The 27,845-nt window shown below is 34.4% G+C and overlaps 1 protein-coding gene across 3 annotated transcripts in view; it reads left to right on the top strand.

The window, feature by feature from the left end:
• Positions 1-27,845, top strand: part of FHIT (fragile histidine triad diadenosine triphosphatase) — a 561,152-nt gene that overhangs the window by 52,801 nt on the left and 480,506 nt on the right. For all 3 annotated transcript variants that reach the window (XM_035337741.1, XM_035337739.1, XM_035337740.1), the window contains exon 2: positions 13,074-13,136. Coding sequence is in view for 2 of the 3 variants with exons in the window: in XM_035337739.1 (XP_035193630.1) it covers positions 13,074-13,136 (63 nt within the window). In the remaining variant the exon portion in view is untranslated. The remainder of the gene's footprint in view (positions 1-13,073; positions 13,137-27,845) is intronic.

The following is a 27,845-nucleotide window of genomic DNA, read 5'->3' as shown; positions in this document are numbered from 1 at the left end:
ATACGTGTATTCACGTAAATATAACTAGAGATGACAGATGTAAAACTGTTGTGTTCACATCCCGGTGGAGTAGTGAGGTGTGAAAAAATGACTAGGAACTGTAAAGTATAGCCTGTTGCTAAATCTAATGACAGTGTCTAACTTTCTGATGAAAACACATTATTGTGAATGTCAGTGCACAGAGAATTGTTTAGACAGACTGCAATGATGATTGCTAAAGAAATATCAAAAGCAATAAAATATAGAACAACAATCTTCCATTAGTTTTTTTATAATTCAAATATATTATCACTTGTGTAGTATCACTCCACACAGAGAATTATATTTGGTATGACAGATTATTTTTTTTAAAAAAGGGTGTTGTGGTAGAAAGGTTTTAATTTCTTAAATTAATAATTTCTTGCTTTTAATTTCTTAAATACTATGGATGCTGACATATATTTTGAGACTAAAACCCAATATTATGGCAGTATGAAGTAGAAGAAGCTTTGAATTAGTCAAGCTTTTTTTTTTATATTATTATTATTTTTCTTTTAGTGGGTGGAGTTTATCAGACTCCAATTATCTTTTAATTACTGATGAAAGTTCCACTTTTGAAGCAAATTGCTTTGGACAGTAATCATAATTAGTGGAAACACTTCATTAAATGGAGTGTCTGGTTGTGTCCTTTTTACCTACGCAAACCAAGCAAACCCAAGAGGCTGCTTTCTCTTGGTCACCAACACAAATATATTTTATTTACAGTGGTAGCTTCTTTAGGATTGCCTCTGTATTTCCATGTAAGATATGTTAAATTACTGCTTATCTATGAAATCTATAAAATGGCAATACTGTGTGGTTAGAGCTACATTTTTAGAAAGCAGAGGGATACCAGGTTTCCAATACGTGTTGTTCAACGTTTGCATTCTGTCATGGTGTAATGGTGTGGTGGGAGGGAAAATAATGAGGGCTCCGAACCAATCAAATTTTATTCTAAGAGTAGCCTAATAGCATCGCAGTTCATTGGTGACAGTGGTGAGCAGAGTGGAGTGGGCTAAGCTTTCACTGCTGCATCCGTGGAGAGACAGAGATGGGTGAGGAGAATATGAAGGATCTACTGTTTTACCAGTTCTTTCTCTCTTCAGTGAAAGTGCTACTTCAGTCCCTTGACTGCCTGAACACAACACAAAAAGCAAGAAGAAATAGTGCAAGAGAAAGAAATGACATGGGATTTTATTTAGTGAAATAGAGCAAAGACCCCCTAGTCCCCTTCCCCATCCCTGCAAAACAAAAGCAAATTAATTAGATTTAAATAATAACAGACAAACTCTTACAAATCCAGATCTTAGGTCAGCTTTTACATGTTGTGTCCTTCTGACAACCTGGGGTGACTTTTTTGAAATGCTAAACTTTTATAACTAAGTCATGCACAGTACTCTTTTCTGTCATTTGGAATTTGTGCTCATCAGTTCAGTAAGCCCTTCCAAGTGCTATCAAACATGACTCAGTGTTGGGAATTACTATGAGAGTATTAAAAACTTGAGATGATTGTTTTTATTATCAAGTTTCACTGTTCATTAGAAGCATCTCATATGCTTCTGTTCTTCATAAGCAACTGTTCTTTTACGTTACTTTTATAGTGATAACCATAATGGATGAAACACCTGAAGCCCAGGCAATCTGAACACTGCTGGTGAAGTCATTGTTTGTTCTCCCTCCTTTCCCCTCCACCTTGCTTGGTGTGGATAGCTCACTTTTGCTCAAGTCAGTTTTGTATTACAACAACGTCAACATTTTTATTTTGCCTACATCTCTAATCCTAGTGTTTTCCTTGTGTCCTCCAAAGCCTTCCTACAGACTCTGGGAGAGAGCTGCCAAGTTATGATAAAAACAGGTAAAAATTGATCAGTAATTAATGCTTTAAAAAATTTGAGTTCTCTATGAGGCAAAACAGTCTGCTAACAGAAATAGGTTGTATACTTTTTCTTTCTTTATTCTAGCTGAAGAGAGTGTATGGTACAGAGGGTAATAGGAGAAGAGGAGCACTGAGGCCATCATATCGCCTCGGCTGTCTCATTTAAAAGCAGTGGTGACCTCTAATTCTTCCTGGCTTAGCTAAACACTAATCATTCTCTGCTTTGCTGGAGGGCACCTCCTTTGTTTCAAATTTATTTTGACCAGGGACTACATAATAAATGTGTAAAGAATTACACTGAAACAGGGTGAGGAATGTGAGACTTTATCTGGAGACTATATCATACTTCCTGTTTTCTGAACTCATGGATGTTTTACTTAAGGAAACCGTAAATGCTGGTACTTGACTTATGTGTTCTTTCAGCAGTAAAAACATGCTTAAATAAAAAGCAAGTAGTTGTCTCTAAACCTATTATGTGGACAAACTCAGCTAAAATACAGAATATTTTAGAGTGTATTTTTCTATGTTCCCTTTTTAAAATACTCTCAGAACAACCTCATACATCTTAAAATCTGTTACTGGATTGGTAAAATGACCTGCAGGCAAGTATTATTCTTCAATTCTACATTTGCTTGGAAATTCAAACTCAAGAGAAATTCTCAGTCATTTGTATGTGACCATGAGATAATATGCAAATACTGTGCACTCAGATCTGGTGGTGGTCCCTAACCTTGTAACATCTGGTCTTTGCTTTTGTAAATTTTTGCTCTTAGGTGTGAAGGGGAGTCCTGCGAAGTGCTGAACACAGCAACCAGCTGTCTCAACAGCAGAGATTATTAGATACATGTAACCTCAATCAGCATTTCTCTTCTCTGCTTCCTCTAAGAATATTTTACTATGTGTCCTGTTTTGTAGTCTCATGTGTGAGTCTGGATTTTAATATTCAAAAGACTTTATGTCCAAAATTATGGTCTTTATTGACACCTTTTTCTGCTGGCCATTGACCAGTAGTAGTTCACCATAAATACCAAGGCATTTTTTTTTCTCTGTTATTTTTACAAAACCTTTCTCACTCATATTTTCTATTTGTATTAAAACAAAAATCAACTGTCTGGCTCATGGTGATGAGGTCAGAAATGATAGTTATCACACAAAAGAAGAGCTTGAATACTGTTGAAGGGAGCCAGAAAAAGAACTTAGGTAATGATTCTGCAAATTCAGATTTTGCTTGGGGGGGGGGGGGCTATGAAGGAGATCTGCCAAGTTTTTTTGGGATCAAAGAAAAGGGTCTTAAAGATAAACCTAGAGGGTTAGCTAGGTGAAGGGAATCTCTAGAAAATGAGAAAGAGGGTTAACATAGAGTAAGTTCTATGCTAAAGGAACATAATAGAAGCTATGGAAGTAAGACATTCGATGATAAAATACGATAAAATAATAGAGTGCAGGGATAACTATATACTCATGTTATTTCTAATAAGTAGTTTGCACTTGCATTCATCATTGGATCTGTAATCTTCAAAAAAAAAATCAAAACTTTCCTTAACAGAAAAAATTCAGAAATAGCCTTTTCTATGGTTAATAGCATGTCTGATCAGCGAACTGCCAAATATGTGCTGAGCTTAGTATTCCCACTGTGATTTCTTTTCCTGTAATGGAAAGAGCACAAATGGCTTTCATAAGAACTACTTGTCATGTTTTAAAGAATGTATTGTTTGTCTTATTTTTGACAAACACAGCCTTTGGCATTCACAACTTGTGCTTTCCATGAATGCAAGTCATTGGCAAAATTAAATGTTCTGATCTTTGTGAGAAGTAGGACGGTACTGGGCAAACTAACTTGAAGGACGACTTGAACACAGAACACTACAGACTTTCTGTAATACAAATAAAGTGTTTTCTAGAGAAAAACATTGAAAGTCAGAAAAAAAAATCTGACAGTGGAAATATTTCATTTTGGAAGTCTAAATTATAATTGATAGTCTAGCATTGTTTTGTGCTTTCTTCTACATGAGTTTCCTGCTGAAATTGTGATTAAGGTGTTAGTTCAAAGGTGCAATTCATAATGAAGCCTGCTCAGCATTTTTGGTAATCTAAAATGCACCTTGGCTTTAATTCAGCAAAAGACTTGGTTTGGTTTTAAACTGCAGTAACTGCTATTTGTAAGAAATTATTACGCAGATCTAGGTACTTAGAGACTATAATAGATCAATTAATAAATACATTGTTATAGCTTTCTAAAATTCATTAAATTACCATAGGATACGGTCATAACTTATTCCACAGGAATATATTATATGCATGTGCTTTGTTCGCTAATAATATACAAGCAACTGGAAGAGACACTGTGGCTATTATTTGTTGCTGCCAGCATTTTAAGATTAGAGTTGGTATATAGCTTTCATTGCTTTCACTGAAGGTATTGAAATCAAGGGCCACCGTATGTGTCATGTTTAAGAATCTGTTTTTTGTGTAGGTCTGCAATCAAGTTTAAAGTAAACATTGGCAATATAAGCTTTCCTATGAAACATTAGATATCTGTCATAGTGAACTTGAGATGTGCACATTGAAAAGAATGTATTTTACATTATTGCAATAATGCAGAAAGGGCAGTGGAAAACAGGGAGAGTTCCTTATTGTGTATTTCTTCTGTGACCATGGGTGAGGGAAGCAGGAGATATCCACGGGGATATTTTAGGGAGTTTATTTTTAATTAAAAATGATTATGCTTTTTTCTTGACTCAGTGTGATTTTTTGAATCCTGTTAAATATTCTACATGAGATATAAAACATTGCCTTGCAAGTAATCATTCTGTACTCTAGGGGGAGATTGTTGTCCCTGCTGATTAGGCTGCATAAAATAGGGGACACTTAACTCTTTTTGGGGTGGAATTCCAGTAGTGTGGAACTACTTTAACTGCATCTGAAACTTCTGTTAAAATATGTGACTGGGAGTGGTGTGAAGAATATCTTAGTTGTTTCAGTGTTTGTATGGCTTTTCATTTGGTTAACCAGATTTCATCCTGAATGTGAATTTGTATAAGATTGACTGGTTATGGTTCGGAAATGGAGAGATGTACAGTTTTCTGAAGGCTTTGTAGAAAATGTTCTCCTTTTTTGGAAAGCTTTATAGGACCAAAAGCTTTTTTTTTTTTTTTTTTTTTTTTCTGATTACTAAAAACATGGGTATTGCAACTTTAAGAAAAACAAATCAAGCACCAAATCTGCTGATGTATTTTCATCTTTTTTAAAACTTTTTTTTTTTTTTTTCCATTTAGTTTCATTTACTTTTGAAATTCTGCTTCTCCTGCTAAATAGTGGTATGTACATGAGATGTACTGGCTTTATAAACACCGACATAGACTGCTCAGTGTTAAAAAGCTTTCATGGGAAGGAAATGGCTGCAATGTCTTAAGCCTAGATGGTGCTTACGGATTTGATGTTCTTTAACAGCTGTTATTTGTATTAGCTTTGATTACCTGTATAGTGTCGTCATTATAAGCTACTGCATAATAATTTAATGTCACATGCAAGAATACCTTTATAGAGGAGTTTCTTTGTGCTTATTTTATCATATGGAAAGTGAGTAGTGGGCAAGATACAGAACATAAAACAAGTATTTCTAAGTTTCTGTAATTGGTAGTTTATTAGAAATAAAATGGTTTAAAGTAAGAACACAAATCTCATGAAAATTCCAATTTGACAGAAACTGGGAGTATTATTTCACAAGATAGTGGCTCCAGAATATATTAATATGAATTTCTTTAATTGCCAGCTGCTGAGGTTTATTTTTCTGAGCTGATGCCTAGCTTTGGTGGAAGCAGAAAGCAGTCAGAAGCAGGTTTTGTGCTCACAAACTTACTGACAAATAATATGTTACAATAGTTGCCTTCAGGGCAAAATAAATCAAGCATCTGCTTACCCTACACTATAATTGGTATTTACATATAAACTTTTGATTAATAGCATGTACTCGTGATTATGCTGTGTTGTTAGTAGTAGCTTCAGAAATAAGGCTTATACCCAGGAAAGGTTTTACTTGTTTCCACAGTTTCATGTTTGGGCTCCAAATAAAGTACAATGATATGAAAAAAGACGTATTTCAAAGAAATATCAGCCAATGGCACCGAATTCCACAGGCTTTATACATTTCATTTATTTAGCCTACTGAATTCATTTTCATGGGATGTTTTGACTGGAAGGGTTCTTGTCTGTTCAGGTTCTCCTAAATTTTTCTCAACTAGAATGCTTAGAAAAACTGTCTTTTGATTTGGTACTGTGCTTCTTGACATATACACTGTTTGTGTCTCAGATTTTCAGGCCAAGTCTACAGGTTTCATTGGATTTCAAAATACTGCTGCAGTGGCTTAGACTACTTTTATGTGAGGTCTTGAAAATAATTAACTGTGACTTAATTTTATGTGAAGTTATAGATGGGTATAATTATATACTATAAGATTATATAATTATATAAGATTTTCTTCCTATCTCTTCCATACTGTTTTTCTTCTTTATTGTATTAAAAAACAACAAAAACAAAACAAAACACAACAACAAAAAAGGAAACCATGCCTTTAGTGTTGCTTTTAAGTATATCATGTATTCTAATATACCTTTTGGTGTACAAATATGCAGTGTTGGATATCAGATATTAGCAGAAAATATTATTGACCAATTCTTAATATTTGATGTGAAAGTAAGGAATCTGAAAAATGAAAATTAGCAAACACTTTGAGTATATTTAAAATTACTACATTGAGGTGGTTTAACTTATTATCTTAGATACAAAAATGCCAACTTTATTTTGTTGTACTTAAACAAACAAACAAAACTTTGTGCCTTCTCAATCTCTAGTACCTTCTAAAAATCTCATTTTCAACAGTTTTTAAGTGGTATCCTGAATCCCCAACTTTTATTGACACCAGTAAGATTATTGGCTTCTGTTTTAGAAGAACATTTGTGAAGTGAAATGAATACTCTGATTCCTTTCCCTTCCATAATTAATAATTTTGTCATGTGCCTTCTGTGTGCCTCTTCAGTAACCATGACTCACCTTAATACCAGTGTTTGACATTAGAAGCCTCTCTAGAGAGGAAGAAAATCATTCAGAAATGAGCTGGATAAAGGTTATTAAACCAACACTTAAAATTCTAGTCCTGCACGTTTTCCTTTACCCCCTAATTAAATGCCAAGAACAGCAACATGGAATTCTCCGTGTATGCATATGCTGAATATACCTTTATTGAAGGGAAAAACACCCACAGGGAACTGAAACTTGTTTCCAGCAGTTGCATCCTCTTGCTTGTGTGTATTTGGGATGTTGTTCTTCAAAAATAGTGGAAGAAATCTTGGCAACTGAGTCTCCTTAAAACTACATTGTGAAGTCCATGTGATTCTTTTCTCTCTCTTGTATGACTCAGGTTTTTAGCTTAAGTTGTCTTATTGACTTCAGTGGTACTATTTGTATAAGTAAAGGAGAACTCCACGAGTACAGTTTGTAAGGTTGGGTCGATACTGTGTATATACATCACTGCTTACAAACCTCACATTTGTCATCTCCCAGAACACTATAGGACTAACTTGAATATCAATATGAATGCTATGTGGAACAGCTTATTCATTTTTCTAAATGACCGAGACCTCTGCAGAAGTGTAGCTGGCAGTTTGAGGGAGGTGATTCTCCCCCTATCCTCTGCTCTTGTGAGACCCCACCTGGAGCACTGTATTCATTGAGCTCTTGGGCCCCCCGAACATGGACCAGTTAGAGCAGATCCTGAGGAGGGCTATGAGGATGATCAAGGGGCTGGAGCATCTCTCCTGTGAAGACAGGCTGAGAGAGCTGGGGTTGTTCAGCCTGGAGAAGACTCTGGGAAGACCTTATAGCAGCCTGCCAGTACCTAAAGGGAAGCTGGGGAGGGGACTCTTTGTCAGGAAGTGTAGTGATGTAGATAAGGGGTAACAGTTATGAACTAGAAGAGGACAGGTTTAATTTAGATATTATAAAGAAATTATTTACTATGAGGCAACCTGATCTGGTGGTTAGTATCCCTTCTTTATTTATTTATTTATTATTATTATTATTATTACATAATTTTCCCCCCGTTTCTAAGACTTCTACAAACTATGTATGCTGGGGGGCGGACACTTGATGGACAACTAAATTTTAATTAATAGAATTCAATGTGCTTGGTCATATTTCCTTTACAGGTAGGACATGCTGGCATCTGCAAAGCAGTGATAATTTGCAGTGTTATCATTCCCACTTGCAGTGCATGACCCTGATGAGGTCAGGTCCTTTCAATTAGCAAGATGATGGTGTTAAATCCCTCACTATTATGCTCTTTTGGCTAGACTCTGCTGCTGATTTATGGAATATTACATAGGTTGGCCATTGAAGTCTAATTCCTTCAGTAAAAATTTAAAACAAACTTATTTTCACAGCTGGTAGAACTATCTGCATCTTTTTTTAACCCTTTTTCTCAACACTGTGTGTATCAAATTATTACTTTGTAAAAATATAAAATGCCTCTGGATGTTTGGTCTCTTGTATTAAATTTTTCAGTGAACTTTACGTATTTTTTTAACTTTCAGACGTGGTAAACAGGTAATTCAACTTAGCTGACTGCAGGTGCTATTTTGGATATTTAGTGTTTACTGGAAAATTTCCAAATAATTATAACATCTCTAAAAGCTTTAGAATCCTCCAAATGCTCTTATACTGTGCTGTTATTTGTCCAGAGTAACTAATGCTCTTTTCTCCGTTCTTATGAGAAAACCAGGCTGCTTTGTAACAAGGACTGTAACAATGGAGATCACTTAATGTCTGTGCTACTTCTCTCCCTTCTGTCCATTTCATTCTGTAATACTGCAATGAAAAAAAATATTTTTTTATTTCCTTATTAAATTATTTTAAGTATTGATTGTTCTACTTCAGGTAGAACCTTGTTCAGAAATGAATTATTTGTTCTCTATCACCCATTTAAAATCTCTGAACACGTTTCACTTTTTAAGGATATGTTTTATTTTTTATTTTATTTTATTATCAAAAACAAACCCGTAACAGTCCGGCAAGCCCCCATAATCACAAAATAAACGGGACCTAGCTTCACAATGGCTCATCATCATACAGCAAGGGCCGTAGCTATGAAAGTTTGTTTATAGTCTTGTTCCTACTATGCTTTTTTCTATGATCTTTGTCCTTGCATTTCAGTTGTTTCTTGACCTTATCCCTCTGCTGCAACCTATCCTCACATCTCCTTGCCCTAAAGTTAGCTTGGTTGTCTGCCATGATTCCCACATAATCCCCCCTCCTGTTATTTTTGTCTTCATGTCTTTGTTGGTCCCTGACCATCAAATCCTTCTGACAGCCTCTTAATTCATTTTTGCTCTAAAAGGAAAAGAAGTTATGGAGAAATGGAGAATATCTGTGAGAAAGAGGAATGAGGAAAAAAGGTAAAAATAAGAGTCACACTGGAGCTGCACCTAAAGGACCATTCCTACAATGAAGATATTAGTACTTCCAATCGGAAAGACATGGGAAAAAAAGAGCAAACTGAACAACATGATACTTTTGAATATCTTTACGGTGGAATTCGGATGTAATTAAAAGGTTTAATTTAGCACTGAAGGGAAAGGAGGAGAAAAAAAATTCAGATTGTATACTGAGTTCTTTATCACTAAGTTATTATCAAATTCTTTTCATCCTTTATTCTGAGGAAAGAGGAAGGAGATTGTTTATTTTTACACTTTTGTGAAAAGGCAGAAATCTTGTGTTTTCTTTCATGTGGCTGAATCCTGTTCTGTGTATTTACAAGTATTTTTGATCCAGAACAAGGTAAGGCGATGCATGCGTTTTAGTGGTAGGATAAGATGATGCTGTCCTAACAGGGATCATGCTACCAAATGCTACTAATGAGCCCATCTCCCATCATATAGAATTGCTGATGTAGTGCAATTCTCTTGTCATGGATTAAGTGCTGATACTATACCTACTTTTTCAACAAGAGCACGACTGGAGAATGCACTGTGGATCAGAGGGTAAAAATAAGATAGAGCAAGCATAGGAGCGAACCGTTTCCCATACGTGAACTTCTCTGTACGGTTCCACTAGCCAGTTTATTAACGATAAAATTCCTGGAACTGTTGAGATCAAAGGCAGTAACAGATTTAAGAATATGATCAAAGTTTTCCTTTTAAGAAAAACTTGTCTTTTCAGAAAAGCACCTTGAACTTCTGTTCCACTAGAGAGCTAGCTTTGTCCTTGAAAACTGCATTATATTTTAGGATCTCTTATCTGTCCATATTAGTATTACCCACATGTCATTTCCTATGCTAATGTTGTCCCTGATGATGCCAACTTCTATCCTGCACTTGCCTAATACTATTCTTTTAACCTCACCAATTATCCAGTTCAGAAGTTACCAGAAGAAATGGATGTTACAGTTATTCGGAGTATATTTATTTGCAAGGCTAAAGAAATTTGTTTCTCTTAATGCACTAGGAATTGAACAAAGGACTTTGATTTTCACTCAGCTGCAAGAGTCACCTCTTAGTCTGAAAACCCATCAATTAACTGCTCTCAGAATGCTCCTTTCGGCACTTATTCTGGTTCTGTTCTTGGTTTTTGTCAGTGTGTGTTTTTGTTTCATTGAAACATAAACTTGAATGTGACTCAATAAATAATAACTATACTTGCACCTGCTGACATCCCCAAGAAATTGCATGAATGTTAGTGGTATAGCTTCTTTATGGCCCTGAGGTGCAAGTGTGGGTAATGGGTGGTGACCTGGATCTCAGTCTGTACACAAGGTACATAATTCATTGGTCCTGGATGTCAAGCTCAGCTCCTACATCCCCTAGTATTACTGAAATGTATATGGTAGCATAGAATTCAGTATACTAGTAAGGACCTTTTATGATTTCTGCCATACTGCCATTTATACTTTGGAGTGGTTCCCATTAAATGCATCTACAGTTAACGAAATGTCTGTATTGAAATTTGTCTGTATCTCTGTAACAGTGGTATCTTGGAGGTCTTAACACTGTGTAGGCTTCAGCTTTGCAAAAACTACTGCATGTCTGTAGCAAGGATGTTTTTTTCAGTTTCTATTAAACTTCTCATCTGCCTTTTGCTGTCTCTTGACTAAGCTACCCTGTTTTGTTCCGTGTTTACAAAGAGTCTGACATAGCAGGTTTAGTCCCTGATTAGGCTTAGAATACTAAAAATGATGATATGACACCCCAAAGGTAAGCATTAGCCAAAATGACAGTTTCCTTAGTTGAAAGTTTTTTTTTTTTTTATTTGAAGACTGTTTTCAAGGAACATGAAAATAGGAGAAAAAAAGTTGAGAATTATGAAAATCTAGAAATTTTGTTTGTTTTGTTTTCCCCTCATAGGCATGGCTTATAAAAAAGCATTTATTTTAGCTTAGTTCTTGAAATTCAGACAGTATTTGGCAATAACCAATAGAAGAACCAACGATAAAAATCATACTTTCCCTATACAAATCAAAACAAGAGAAAGATCTTGTAAAAGAATACTGTATATATGTGCTGCTTTTCTTTACATCTAAAGTAGGCAATGCTACTTTTGTCCCCTTCATATTTCAGCTTTCAATTAGATGCTTGTCAAAACAGGTGGATAAACTGAGCAGAAACAAATATCAGGGGTCATTTCTTTACTTGTTTGTTTCCCAGTTTAACATCTATGAATATAAATATTCAAATTTCATTTTCTTGAGTAAGAATACAGATTTTTCATTCTTTAAAAAAAGGTTGCTGTTTCCTCATTTTAAGAATAAATGCTGAAGCTTGTTTCCTTTGTGGGAGTAGCATACTGTAAACCTAATTTTTAAATCATCCTGTTTCTTTTGAAAGACCTTACCCAAGTGTGGTTATGGTATTCTGCTCCCTGGGTCAGAACTGAACTATCATTGTTTAGTGCAGCAGGAAACTTGCAGCTTTATTACTGCTCTTTGTCTCTTCAGATTGATGTAATTTGCTTAAAATCAACTTCCATGATGTGCAAGAATTGAGGGCATTAATCCTAAAACTTCTTAATGCTATTTTTAGATATTAATTTTGTATTCATGTGTATCTCTTTTCATATTGTTCTGCTTTGTTCTCAAATGAAGAGAAAAAAGCTACACTGCAGTGTCATCATTACTGATCAGTTAAAGATGAGAAATTGAGAAATAACTTTTCGTTATAAACATATTTTACTTATGCAATGTAAAATTTGGGAAAGGCTCTGATTCTGTGAATAATATTTATTATTGTTGCACCAGTATCCGTATCATGCTCCAAATTTCTGTCTGATTTCACGTTCAAAATGAGTAGTGTGTCTCCTAATATTTCTATGCTTCCTAGTGGATATTTGCTGGATTAACAGAAGGTGTTTAATTGTAAGCAAAGCCTATCTGGCAAGTAATAAAGTATTTTTTTTTTTTTTTTTAATAAACCTTACCCTTTGATAATGCTAAAAAAAAAAAAAAAGGCAAGCTACAAACACTGATTATACGGCATCTATAAAGCAATCTTTTAATAAGATGAGTGAAAGCAGTGAAATAATGAAGTGTGAGGATGTGGAACAATTTTCATAACTGCATTTCTAATTTTATTCAATATATACAGCAATAAGGAGAATGATGCCTGGCATTTTATGCAGAATAAATATGAGAGAATTTGGTCATTCGCCTGCTACAAAACATAGATGGTCAGATGACATATACTTAAAAATAAGGAAAAAAAGAAAGCGTTTTCATTCTGAGCTCATCTAAGTGATTTTGAATAAGATGGGAAGGAAGTCAAAGGAGAGTTGGGGAAAATGCTGAAAATAGCATCTGTGGGGAGGGAGACGGAACAAAAAAAAACCCATGCTAATTAATGATGTACCTGATGGTTCTTAATGGGGAGGAGAGTGGGAACCCTATTATTCAGGCCTTAATGAATAGTGAAAATTACTTGATTGAAAATAGCCTATGTTTACAGCTCACCCAACTCTGACTTTTTAGGCTCTGTTCAAGGTGGTTATGTGCAACTCATTTGACTGCCTTTAGGAATCCCTTTCTTCAGCAATGTAGTGGTACCTCCATTTCTCTTGCATCTTGTTAATGTTAAAGCTTTATATTTATGTTGTATTGGTTGCCAAGAAGTACTGAGTATGGTGTTTCCTATTTTACAGGCTACCTGTACAAATAACACATTTTAAGAAGTCAAGCCCCAAGGAACTGTTAGGTGGAAATATGTAAGTATTGACATTCTTGTTATTTACTTCCTGTTCTGAGCACTTAATCTGGCTGGTTTCAACTTTAAGGTTTTACTCTGGAATAAAGAAGATAAAAAGTAGGTGTTTTAAATGCAAATATTCACAATATTGTGAAGTTCTTCTGAAGTCCTTGCAAAGACAGTGTGAAAAATAGATGATACGTTTTTTCTTCATATTTGTTTTTATCACTCAAATAAGTAACTATAAAGTATCTATTGGTTTGCTGCCTCATGAGAATTTAATGATGATTTTCATTCAGTGTAAGCTGTTGGTAGGTCAGAGATGCCTCATATCTTGGATGGAGTTATGAAATTTTCTGAGTTTATTACCCTATTAAAATTCATTTTAAATGTCAAAGTTTCTAATTTGTACAAGGAAACTTAATTTAGGAGCATCTTCAATGTAACACATACTTTTCTTCCTGAGTGTCAAGTGAAGTATCAGATAAAAATGTAAGTCCTTTGCAGCATATTAAAATAAATTATTTCTATCTTTTAACTTTAGGTAGTTGCAGAGGTGGGTACCAGAAAAAATAATTTTCTAGTATGTTATGACTTGACTTTCATGTTTAAAAACAATTTGGAGGAAAATACTTTCTAATTTTAACCAAAAACACTGATTTAGGGAAGAAGAAAAACCACAACATTCCTAGCAAAGCCCAACTGTGTTTTTTTTTTTTTTTTTTTCCCAAAAAAGTTAATTCTGTCCTATGAATGACTCATTGCTGGCTTTGACCTATTTTGTACTCTGTTCTGTAATGTTAATCTCATACTTCTGTCTTGGCCTGTCTGCACTAGACCTCTGACTCTGTGCTTGTGTAGTGCATATTAACTCACCTTTTCATTGTATTGGGTGTTTTCCTAGTCAGATGTTTCCAGCTTCAACACCTGAACGCATAAGTTTTACAGAAGGGAGCAGGTGGCCAGGGAAAACTGGCGGTAGTCCAAGGCTAAAATTCTCCAGATGAGCCAAATGATCAGATAATGGTCAAAGGAAACATTTTTCTGAACCCTGTTATTGTGGTTTTGTTTTTGAAGTGGGACCCACTACTGTCCTGTCTATTAGCTGTGTGTAAATCTTGCCAAAGCCTGAGACTGGAACTTTGATAAATAGATTTTTCTAGTTAATGAGGAAATGTGTCATTAAAGATATCAGATAACATAGGTATTCGTTTGCTGCTGTTGACCGATAAATTCGGGAGTATGAGGTTAACAGTGGAGGACAAAAATAAGATAGTGTAGTGATAAGTATTGAGGGAGACTAATCAGGCAGTAGTATGCCACTTGGAGAAGTTTAAATGTTACATCCCTCATCAAAACTAGTAGTTGTGATGCTTGTATCTGATATCACTAGATCTCTGCTGAGTTTGAGAACACAGAGGAAAATTCACTGCCTGTGAGACAAATGCAATGTTTTTTCCCAACAAGAACCTCCAACAGGATAGAGGGAAAAAAAAAGAGGTTTTAACATCCTTGAATGAATGTTGTTTGAAACAAATTATAGTTGATAATATCTGCACCATAACTGAATGCATGGATAATTCACCTGATTCCCCTTGTTACCATAACTTTGTCAGTGTGTATTTGCCTGTTTACATGCTTGAAATCCGTGTTAGAGATATCATTTTCAGAGATGCTAGCCTGCATCTCTAATCGGTAACTGCAGTACTTGTGGTTCCCAAGTATCTGTGCCTAAGCTCACTAGTCTATACTAGATGTTAGAAGTCTATAATGTATGCTTAAATCCTTGTTAAAGCAGATTTAAATTGCATATTAAAAAATGAGGGAGATGACGCTAACACTAATAAAACTTAGATTTAATTGATGGATTTTCATGACTTAGACTTCAAAAGCCTTGTTTGTGTCATATGTTTATTTAGAACTTAAGTCACTGATTTATTTGGACACTTAAATGTTAGTCTTCTCAGATGAAGACTTCCTCTTTGAGCAGCTGTTCAAAAATACTAGTCTTGATTTCTTGTGATCCCAGAGAAAAGAAACCTTTTTTTTTTTTTTTTTTTTTTTTTTTTTCCTGCAGCGTGAAGAAAAATGCAAACTATCTTAAATTTAGGTATTGATGTAAGAGGAGTTCATATCAGGAAATTGAATGCCTTTCATGTGCTTCAAATGTAGGTTTCAAGACAGTTAATTTCAGAATGGCATATTTCAGCAGATGTGCAGAATTTATAATAGATTTCATCTTCACTATGAGCCATAATATCTGGTTAGCTAAAAATTCTGGAAATATTGTCAAGAAGAGAGGAGAAAAACATGTCAGTGCAAATCAATAACAATTCAGCTGTGTTGCCAGATCAGTTGTATTCTGTGGTTCATAATTTTTCTATGAATAGACAAAAATGTTTTACATATGCATTATAATTTCATTATATATTGATTCATCTTAATAGTTCCTTGTAGTTATTAGCATTACTATTATTTGTCTGACAGTACCACCTAGTGAATGTGGCTGTTGCCATAAGCTGTAGTCTTAGTTTCTGCTCACACATGTAACATACTCTGCCAGTAATACCAACAGCAGGACAAAATATTATCTCTTTTCTACAGATGGCATGCTTAACATGAGTATTTACCTTGGCTTCTGGGCAGAATTGTACAATTCATGCTGCAACCTACGCTGCCACAACTACATTGTCACTAGGACTTGCATTAGTAAATTTGGAGCCATTTAGATTATATATGTGTAAGCTGCAAAAACGTCTTTGGCTTTCAGTTGTAGATGTATTTTATTACAATATGCCTCTAAGGTATAACAGGTTCTGTCATCAGCCTTGTGTTATTAAGAGGTGTGGAGGAAAGAATCTTCCAAGTTACATTTCTATATTTTTTCCCCCCAACTCTCTACTCAAAATACACCATGTGCTTGGATAGTTAGAACCTAGAACAGTTCATGTATTCAGGAACTCTTGTATTAAACTGCAGAGAAGAATTGAGTGGAGAGATCAATATCTACAGCAGAAGCCTCACTCCTCGTAGTTGGAATATCTCGTATTTCCATTCTGTGCTTATTTCTGATGTTTCCTTACTACTGAATTTGTTTGTGAATCCAGTTGCTTTTTTTATTCAGGCCCAGAGATCCCTCTCTATTCTTTTAGACTTGTGAGTTGGTAGTATTTTCAGTATATGAATATATATACTGAATACTGATATATATATATATATTTATATGTATCTGTATATATAACTGTATATATATATATATATATATCAGTATTCAGTATATGAGCAGCGTTCTACCATTCTATCTCATTCATTCTTGCAATTTCACATAGGCTTGCTTGGACACAAATCTAAAGATAGCAAATTGAGTTCCATTTTTAACATATTTTGGACTCCTCCTTGTGGAACTGGTTTGTTTCTTTCTTCCTTCCTACAATAGGCAGTTTTTTCTCATTGAGCCATCCCATGAGCAGCCTAGAACCTGGCAAGATTCAGGCTGCTTTGCTTCTGCTCTTGTCTGAGTGGTGGCTGCAGCTGAGTCACATAAAGCAGTCTTTAATATTTTTAAAATTTGTTTTTGAAGATTGGATATTGAATATTGGCCTTTCTTATACCCATTCATCAGGGGACTAGAGCTCGAGCTATGACTATTAAGGTAATATAATGGGAGTTTGTTAATATGATAAAGCTCCTATCAAAGGATAATCAGTCTGTTAATATAAGAGCTCCTTCATTAATCAGAAAATATTTGACTGGCTTTTTCATTCATCAGTGTCAAAAATAGTTTGGAATGAGTATAACATGTATAGCTTATATGCTTCATTGTATGCATACATACATGCTTACATACTAAGCATGATCTTCTGGTGTACATCTTCCTTGTTGAGTTGGGTAACTAAGGCTCTGCTGCTTAGTAGTTGTATTTTTGAGATTTCTTAGCACAGTAGCCTGTTTCTTTCGAATTGTCCTCAGCCCGGTATCTTTCTCTCTGTTTCCACCTGACCCTAAAACACATACAGATTTTTGTCTTGGATGTTTTAAAATCATTCCCCCTTTTTTTTTTCAAGTTTTTGAAGTAAGAGGTATCCTGATAAAAGTAGAATATAAAGATTGAACTTCACCTGTTCAAGGAAGCAGATACACAGATAAAGACAGTAAAGAATATTCTGGTCCTCCCAGTCACTGCTGTGATCCTCTAAATCTTATTGATGCAAATAATACCGTCTTTACATTGGATGGTGTGTATCACATGCTAGCTCAAACGATAGATTCTTTTGGTTTATTCAGTTTGTGTATTTTTAATATTGTTTAATGTAGGTACTGCTGAGTGAACACACATACTCTTAGGGGTGACTCAAATTAATTCCTCTTCTATCATGAAGTTTCTCCATGGATTTATCACAAATTGCTGCAGCTGTGAGTGATTCCACACTCTCATGAGAAGTATAAGATTAAATTCTGTCACTACTGTACTATTTTTAATTAATTTAACCTCCAAATGAATCATTTTACAGTGCCAGTTTCTCTCTCTCTCTGGTCAGTGAATTACTTAGCTAATGTCAAATTAATTATTTAATGCAGTTAATGTTTAAAAGCTTTGTAAAAGTGATAAGAATGGCAACTGCAGATTCTGGAACTGCTATTGAAAATGGGGATTCATGTTTTTAACTGAAAACAGAAGTTGCATTTTCACATTAGTGGCTTGACTACTGCTATTGATTTTAATATGGAACACACTCAGCTGTAACAGCAAGGGTGATAGTTAAAATATCATAGCGCCACTGGCTAGATCCTGAAGTGATTTTTTTTTTTTTTTTTCTAATAATTTGGAGAATAACAAAGGAAAATGGTAATAACTCTGACAAAGTAGAAAAGACTAACTTCATTGCATATTAAGGAAGGAACAATCTATTTATTTTGCAGCAGGAGTTGAGGTGTCTCAAAAATAATTTTGAGCATTTTTGAAGAGAGGTTGAAATCATTAATATTATCTCCTTGAAAAAGGTGAACATTACATTATGGGGTAGCAAGTAACCAGGAACTAGTATTATCTATGTTATATCTTTCTGGCAGTATCTACATTCTGAAGCAATATGGTTGAGGCTTGGTATTGGTGGAACACAGAAGATGAAAACAAAATTGCTCAAGAGTTTAGGCAAATCAGTAACTGTATGTAGGACAGAGTGAAAGAAATTCTGATTTTGGCAAGTTAAGTATGCTTTACTTTAAACAAATGTCTTCTGTCAAACAGGTTGTCTTTCATATACCAATACAGTTGGTTCTGCCTACTGTAATGGCTAGAACCTAGAGGTCATAACACAGACACATTAGATTGCTAGATCCCATTGAAGAAGCCAAGGCTGAATCTGAGTGCTGAAAATAAATAGAAGGAATGAAAAAAAATGACTCAAAACCCTGTTTAAGCAAGGGGCATTGGAAAAGAAGACCAACAGAGGTCTCTTCTAACCTCAGCCATTCTGCAATTCTGTGAGAACTACTTTCTTTATTAAAAGAAACACTTCTAAATACTGTTTTGCTTTTGCACTGTCCAACTCATACCCATATGAACTCTAAATACTTACAAAGCTATCAAATAAATAGATAATTAAGGTTTGTGCTGCTATCTTTACTTTGAAACAGTGCTTGAGTGTGATTTCTTCTAATTTCTGAAAAGATGCCAGACTTAAAATACCTGTCACAAGCAAAATTTTTCTATGTCTCTAAGTGTTTAAATTAACACTGCTAAGCGTAATAGGATAGGTGTTTTCTCTGGTAAATCTGCAGCACTCTGAGGACCCTTGAGATTAATTTTGCGCAAAATGATTATCCCCACCATCAGCAGTGCTCTTAGCTACCTAAGCATTTTGCATTAGCAAAACCAAGGTAATGAAACATAATGCAGATTGATTTTAGTAGAGGAAATAATGTGTGGAAACTTCTATGATAATATGTTACTTCTGGATTATAAATTACTGAGAAAACTGATGGAAGTGGAAGCTCTGTTTGCCAATCCCCACTAAGGAAAAAGAAAGAAAATGGGGAGGAGGGGGAAAGACACAAACAAGCAGAAAATATACTTAAGCAATGTATATTAGTTAGTTGGTTGCTCTTTATATGTGTATAGTTCACCTTAAACTGAGAACTATAACCTGTACTAGGTGTTGTAAAACTAGAGATTACTCTGATTCAAATATTAATATACTTTTGATAAAGCATTTGTGTATAAACTAATTGCTTCCACTTTGTGCTTTGAGGCTGGAAGCTGTAAGAACCTTCACTCATCTAATCATTTTATTTTATTTTATTTTATTTTATTTTTGTAAATCAGGTATAAATGGAAAAAACAACTGAAGTTATCCTGGAGATGCTTAGATAGGAGACAGCAAAAACTATTTAAATGATTAGTACTTAGGAAATGGAATTATTTAGAAAGAGTGGCTGACTCCTTGCCAATTAAATGGGTGTCAGAAGAGATAATGGTTAACTTGATTGGAAAAGAGGTAATTTCTTTAAAATACATTTTCTCATCTAAAACAATTACATATACAAAAATTCAGTACCAATTTTAGAAAACTATCTCCTGTTATGGTACATTGAATTGAACAGGTTTAATGTTCATGTTATTACTTACGCAGATACAGAAATTTCAGAAATGTTAGAGGTTTGATTTAGCATGTTGTTGATGTTCTCCAATGAAGACAATAAGATCCATTTTAATGGAACCTTTAACTCTATTTCATATTTTAAAAGAACACAGATTTTTTTTTTTTTTTTTAAAGAAAGATTATACACTGCATTTGGAGCATAGGGTACATATAAAAACTGAAAAGGAGGCACATATTTTCTCATTTTTTCAGGTTTTGGATGAAGTGAATTCTATACTCAGTTGTTTGAGCAATGTTTATTTGTGTATTGACAGCTTATGAGTACTTTTAATTTTTTTTTCTGCACTCAAAGGAGTTGTGTTCAGTTTCTTGTTAACTTGCTGCGTGAAGTGACCTGCATGCGTTTTGTTATGAGTATGGAACTGATTTATTTAAAAAAGCCAGGTAAACAGAAAGTACAAAATTTTTGTGCTTGGTGTTTTTGATTGTATTGCTCTCTTTCAAGGGCTTATAACCAGGTCTACTTATCTATGAGGGCTCTGACATCAACCCTTCCTACTGTACCAGAAATGTCGTCTTTCTGATTGTACTGAAACTCTTATTTATTCTCCTATGCTTGCAGCTGCTGGCTGGGCGCTGCAGACAGCATTATTAAATTACAGTTATTGCTCCGTATCCTGGCATGATGAGAAGCTCTGTCAGAGGTGTTGATCAATGAGAATGCTTTCTCTTTAGATGCTGGCACCAATGTAACTCTGTTTAGTTAATTGGCAAGATATTAGAGTTAATTGTAAGTATAAGTCATTGTATTGCCACTAATCCCTGCTTTCTTAAGGAGTGTCTTCTGAGGTTAAAAAAAAAAAAAAGTTCTGAACGGTGTCTGAAATTCTGAGTCTGCTGTGATATAAATAATGTGAAATTTTATTTTTCCAATTTGTCATTATTACAGAAATTTTAAAAGTTGCTACGATTTTTTACTACATTTTCTCAACTAACAAATTAACAAATTAGTACTTCAATTTACTATAGTACATATAGTACATACATTAGTACATAAATTTACTATATTTATGTTAGTATACTATATAATAAAGTAGATTTAGGGCATTGGAAGATGTCTTGTTTCTGAGCTTCAACGCTGAAGTGCTGTGTAACTTCAGGCATAACGTGAATGCTTTGCACTGGGAGACTTATGTTGAGATTTCTGATTTATTAGTTCTATATGAGGCAAATTCTACTGTAGTTTGTGTTTAATTCTTTGTATCACGCTGTTTGTATCTGAGGTTGGTTTATGTATTTCAAATGCTTAAACAACTTGTTTTGATATGTAGAAATGTTGCTTTGTATTCAGCAAATAGAGATAATGTTCTTCCCTTTCTCTGTCTTAGTGTGTATTTATTTGAAGTAATACTATTTATGAGTAGTAAACTGAATTTATTTCTGAATAAAAAATTCTGACATACAAAAATATTTTTATGGAATGTTTTTTAAAAAAATTATCTTTTATGTGCCCAGTGGAGAAGGCTGTATGCTTGCACAGTGCTTCCACATGTCTGTTCTTTAAAACTTACATTGTTTTTTGGTTTGGTTTTGCTTGTTTAATTTGTTTTCCATACATTCCTATCTACTCGCAAAGAAATAGTGGAATTTCTCCAATGATGACCCAGATATACTTTGAATTTTATGGGCGTTTCATGTATTTCATGCTTAATCTTTTCTAATTCTTTTATTTGTGTGATATATTAAGCTTCCTGGGAGAATAGAAAGTTATAGTTTCTTCATTAATAGCTTGTAAGAAAATGACTAAGTGCACTTGTTTATTGTCCTACTGCATTCAGCTGCAACTCTAAAAAGTATATAAGAACAATGGATCCTGGTTAATATTCTATGAATGTGTGCAACTTTGATGTATGTATTTGCTGGTGTCTGCAGAACACAGATAATCAGTATTCTGAACAGGTGTTCAAATTAGAGATCTACTTGACCAGTTATAATTATGGCATTGTAAGGACAGAGTGGCACTGAGAACTAATGAAGTTGTCTTTAATCTCCTGCACTGTCAATTATAACCTGCTTGTGGTTGAGAGAAAATATTTTGGTGGTTTTAGTCATATTCATGTGACTGTTGGTTGGAGTTTTCTTCTGTGTTTTATTTCCAGATAACAAACATTTATTGCATAAGAATTCCTTCTACGAGGAAAAGGAGCTAAGGATGTGCTTTATTTCTTGGTTAAAGGTTCATCTTTCACTGTGTTGAAGCTGTTATTTCTGACTTGCTTTCTCTGGTATTCAAAGATGGGAATTTTATGCTTCTTATTTCATGACTTTTCTTAGCCATCTGCATTTTACTGAGATACTACAAGGCCTTATTTAGCATTTTTAAAATTAAAATGTTTCTTCTGGTTCAAAGAAAGTATCACCATTTGGGTTTTGTGCTAGTTTTATCCGATCATTGGCCTTCAGGGTATTTCAAGAGCAGTAACTTTACTGCATTTTGTAACATGTTATACTCGCTTGGTCTGAATTTTGATTAATTACGGTGAATGAAAATACCCGGGTTTCTAGTACTCAAGCTCTTTATTTTGTCAACAGAAAGCATAAAATGTCAGATTAAACATTCAGAAGAAAGAAAAACATGCTGAAGCATTCTAGAAGGGAAAATAATCTTAGAGCATTGGGCAAGATCATGTACCATACCATTAAACCTATGGGTAAACTTAGAGATATTTTGCCTTCCAATACAGAATTAGAAGTGTTAGCATTCAGAAACACAGTGTAAATTTCTCAGCCCTTTAGAACAGATAGTACCTAAAGGTAACATTAAGAAACATGTATTTTTTTTTTTTTTTTATCTGTATAAGACAAGCATCTACAGCATATCTTCAGGTATAATAAAACAGGTACTCGACAGATTGTATGAACTATGTAGGGTAATCAGGGCTAATTTTCTTAGCCCAGAGGATTACATTTACAAGTTACTGCTAAATGTTGCTTCTCTGTGCTTTTCATTTTCTAAGTTAAAGCAAAGTTTATACATTACTGCTTAATACCATCTGAAGTGCCAGTTTCTCCATAACGAATAGTGGAATTGTGGATGTGGCTGTTGGCAATACAGGCCATGACACCATTTTTGCCTTACAGGAGTGTGTATGTTAGTAGATGTCTTATAATGGTGACTGCAGTCCAACATTTCTGACTGTGATAATGCAGGGAACGTATTATAAATGCACCTTTTAGGAAAAGTCATGGTAGAAGACAAGAAAATGGGTGGCATTGCTGGGGTTTATTTGATGGTTTAGGTACTCTAGCTCTTGATACGTTTATTGAAATGTTATGCTGACGATGCCATACATGTTCTATTTCTTGTGTCAATTATTTCTTGTACTTTTAAATGAGATCTAGACTTCAGAGACTTTTCTCAGGCCTTCTGGACTAAGTCTGTTATTCCAGCGGGAGTTGTGGGAGCCATGTTTTCTATTGCAGTGGTTGCAAGTGAAGTTAAGTGGAAAAGAAATGAGTCCCCAAGGCTGCAAGAGTTAATTTGCACATGACTGTTGTTTACACAGTTCAGTATTTTTAGTTTGCTGTTTGTTTTATTCACTATTACTGTTTTCTCTCTGGTTATGAAAATAAATAATTTTTATGTTCACTTTGTTTTGTAAGTACATTAACAATAACTTCTGGAAGGATATTCTCATCAGTTATTTGCTTTTATAACAATTACGATAATACAGATTGCAAGAAACTGTAGCATTTATGAAGAAGAAAAAGTGTTTGAAATCTTAATAGCTGCAATTTGATTGCATTGATGGTAAATTGGGGATATTCTGAATATAATTTAGAATGAGAAACTAGGCAGGATTGGAAATTGATGTTTTTTTCTGTTTCTTCCATCAAGAATCGACATTGTTTCTGTTTAGTTTGCTTTGTTTCTGTATACGCAAAATACACTGAAAATTGGGATGTTGGGTTTTGACTTGTTTGGAGGTTTGAAATTCAGTCCATCAGTTAAAGGTAAGCAGTCTTTAAAACCTCATTTAGTTTTGGTAGCTTTCACAGTTAACAGAACTATAGTCAGCACCTTTGCTGTGTTAAAGTGCTGACACAAAGGAAGCCTGAGCTAGATCAAATATAGACTATTTTTTCTTTCAAAACTGCTGTTCTCTTGTTTATATTATACTTTGATCATTATAGTCAAATAGTTTCAAGCATATTCTTTTTCACTGACTTCAGATACAGATATGTCGGTTGCACAGGAAGAAATGGTCAGGGTAACTTTTCTATGTCTTGCTATTAACAATGCCAAAGCATTTAAGACTGTCCTCACCTTGTGCAATGAAATCTTCAGCTTCTCATGATGTTGCTTTGGTGTCAGTGTAGTTACCTCACCTACTGTTTTCAGTGTATCATTACTCTCTTTTCCGTTACTGATTTTTTCCTTTCTTCCTTGTGTCAAATAATTTTGAGTACTTTCACTGGACTAAGAATATGAGTACATCTAATACTAATTGATTGCAGATAGTAACAATTTGTGTGGAATTTTCTTAAGGCATTTGCAGTGTTGGCTAGCAAAGTTGCAAAACCAGAAACTATTGCTATAAGAGCAAATTAAGTGAGTATTTAAACATGGAAAACTTGCTAAAAGTAACTTCTGATGATATTTAGCAGAAGTAGTACTATTACCCAGCAGATGTTTGCAAATAAGACAAATGTGCATCCAATTTCTACTGAAGTAAACATGCACCTGCTATAAACAGCTCAGAAGTGCAGTTCATACCTGCCACAAATTGACAAACTTACTCTGTTTTTCCTAACTGAACTCTGTAGTCTCTTCTCCTTGCTATATACATTCAGTATTAAATACTCTGTGATAGACAACTTAACCCTTTTTTCCCCTGCAGAGAAATCACTTCATTCACCACAGGTGACAGGTATTATTAAACATACCAGCAACATGATATAAAGATGTCTTCCCTATCCTACCCTTCTCTCCTTTAGTTTTTTTGTGTTATCTGCTGATCCAGCAACTAAAAAACTCGATAGAGCTTTGGAATACTTTGAGTATCTTGTTTACTAAGCTATAAGCAATCTTGATTTGCTGTGTGATTTTTGTGGTTCTTATTCTCTTTCTTAATCTGAAGTGAGCACACAAACAGTCTGGTATGTCAGTTAAAACAGATGTTTTTAACTGATGATAAGAGCATGTTAGCCTCTAAGTAGAAGATTACAATATGTAAGCAGATGAGTTCTGCTAATTAATTCTAACCAATGCACAAGCTCCATCTATCAGCCTGGATATATATACATATATACGTAGCAGCCATTTTCTGATAGAACACAGAATGCCACTAAACTTTCAAGTTCTTTGTGTATTTTCTTCATGCAACTCCCTATGTTCCATGCAAAGAATCCATGTATTTGTATTTTTCTTGGTTGAAGTGATTCCTTGAAGGAATATTTCTCTTTCTCTTTTGTGACACTTTTACTTGGTTTATTTTGTATGGAATTACAAAGAGTATCAGTATTGCTACTTTTTCCAACGGAAACAAAAGTATTCTCTCAAGGCTTCCAACTTAAGCAGGCTTGAAAGGAGGAACACAGAACAGAACTAAAGACAGCCTCTTGTAATAATATGTGGACTCTTACAAGCATCTGTTTTATAAACAGTAGATATTTATCAAGTGAGACGTAAGTCTTGACAAACTTTTACATATAAAATTAATCTTCTGAAATCTGATCACTTAAGAATGTTTATTAATCTGAAATAGTCTTCCAGATTTTATAGAAATGAGTTGTTCTTGACCTTTGTGATGTCACCTTGAGAAACCTTCATTGGAGTCTTTGTGAAAGATTTTCTTTACTTTGACATAATTTTAAGAAGGTGATGGGAATGTCGGTAGCAGTAATGACAGACCTGCTGCATTTTTAAGATAAATGAGAAGGTAATGTTGCTTAGACTAGTCTTATATACATTATTTAAAGGTAGATTGACTTCCTTATATGTATTAATTTTAAAATTAGTCTCCCCTTGAAAGGCCATCAGGAAGGATTTGATGCATTTTATCAATGTTTGTGTGTATGTGAAAAAGCATGGGAAAATCGTGATTCAAAAGGGCTAAAGACGTTAAAAATATTGGTAATAGACTTTTACATTTTGTACCAACAAAATATTTTTTTGTGGTTCTCAGGCCTTTGTGATATAGGATGTTCTTGAATAGTATTGAAAAATGCATTAATCTATACGATACTTTTTGTTGTTTTGCCTTGTTCCAGAAGAGAATGAGCAGAAGCTATTTGAAGCTTATTTTTGAGACCGTCTCTTTGCCTTCCTAAAAGAACATAGAAAATGCTTTTAGGCTAATATTTCTGTGAAACTCTCATTTTTGGAATTTCAAATGGTAAAGAAATCATTCCGATTTGAGAGATGGATTTAGTCCATTGCTGCTTTTCCTCTCAAGAAAGTTTTCCCTAGACTGAAGATGGGATGCAAGGCACTGTTGTGATGGTTTCAGAACTGATTTTCAATTCTAAATTTCCAGCATTAGCTTGAACAAGATCAGTATAGGGGTTTGAAAAGGAGAGCAATATTTAAAGAAATTCAAACAGTTCCTTCCATATATAACAATATGAATGTCTGCAGGAGCAAAAGCTATCCAAAGCTAAGAAATAGGACGTATTCTAAAGGTGTAAAAGAAGTACCTTTGAATTTTAATGTAGTGGGTTTATGTATCTCATAAGATTACTGGCTTGGAGGTTTGTTTTTTAAAATGGATGGAAATAACTCCTAGACTCTGCCTATGGCTACAGGTATGTTAAAATCCTATTTGGTAAATCGATTGCGCTGCTTTGGGTGAAGACGTGTAAGTGATTCCAGGTTAAGAGTTTGGCTGATTTCCATTGCTATGCCCTGGGCTAAAAATTATCATCCTTTCAAAAAAAAAATATAAAAACTATTTATGGGTTCTTTTAAAAAACAACAAACAAACAAACAAAAACTCTGCCAACGTAGATGTAATTTGATTGGTGAATAATTAATTTATCCTTGAATAAGATAAATGCTAATTGTTGGTGAAAAGGCTCACTAGGCAAGATGGCCAGCTATGGAATTATTTTGTCTGTGAATTTAAATACATACCATCTTTAGAAGATGCAGAAAATGTAAGAAGTGATAAATGTACTAGGGAAGAATAGTGACATAATGGAATGTATAATGAAAATTCACTGAGCAATAAAATAGATATTTGCAGAACAGAATTATTTCTGAAAGACATCTGATGTATGACATCATGGAAACACAAAGCCATAGGATTTTGTGTACAGGTAAACAACTCCCTTTGAGAAACCTAAAGCATGGAATTATATGGGGAATTGCTTCCACTGTGTTGAAATGCACATTTTTACTACTTCTGCTTTTCTTATGACAGCATATTTATATTAGAAAAATGTTTTGCTTGCTTCTTCTAAATGCAGCTACACTGAAACTTCTTGCATTGGCATAATTATTCCTCCCCAGGAATTACTTTTGTGTAACACTGATTTATATCGGTAAAAAAAAACAAACACTATTTTTATTGGTAGTTTCAAATTAATACGACAGCACTAGATAACATAATTCAGTGTAAAAAAAAAATAAAGTGTTTGCAATTCTGTTGGCAGTTCTGGGTAAGGGAAAGTTTGCTGTAGTAGTACTGTTAGGATGAATGCATCTAAGAACCATTCTGTTGTTTCTGCAGTTTATTCTAGTCGCAGCTTGTAAAGCGTGCTGTTTGTGGAAAGATAATTTTAGCCTTAAAAATTGTCTCTGTGCTCAGAAGTATGATTACTGTTTGCACCCTGTTTCTCACAAGGCTGATGTAGTTGCGCCACTGCAGACCTTGTTCTATGTACATACAGATAGTATGAATTATCTGAACACTGAATGCTGGCCAAAACCGCAGTTGAAATCAATTCATCTGTTCTTTCTTAAGCTAGGCTTCTAAGCCTAGTAATGCTAGTATCACATCTTTAATGATAAAGGAAAATATTTGAGGTGAAAGAGAGAAACTGAATTTGTCCCTGAAAGTTAATAAGTATTTAGGAAAACTCATACTCAGCATTGGATGAGTTTGATTAATTTTGGGAAGGTA

The sequence above is a fragment of the Oxyura jamaicensis genome, chromosome 12 (genome assembly GCF_011077185.1).
Source record: "Oxyura jamaicensis isolate SHBP4307 breed ruddy duck chromosome 12, BPBGC_Ojam_1.0, whole genome shotgun sequence".
Classification (NCBI taxonomy): domain Eukaryota; kingdom Metazoa; phylum Chordata; class Aves; order Anseriformes; family Anatidae; genus Oxyura; species Oxyura jamaicensis.
Note: the sequence above shows the minus strand (reverse complement) of the source record. Positions and strands in the feature narration are given on the sequence as shown.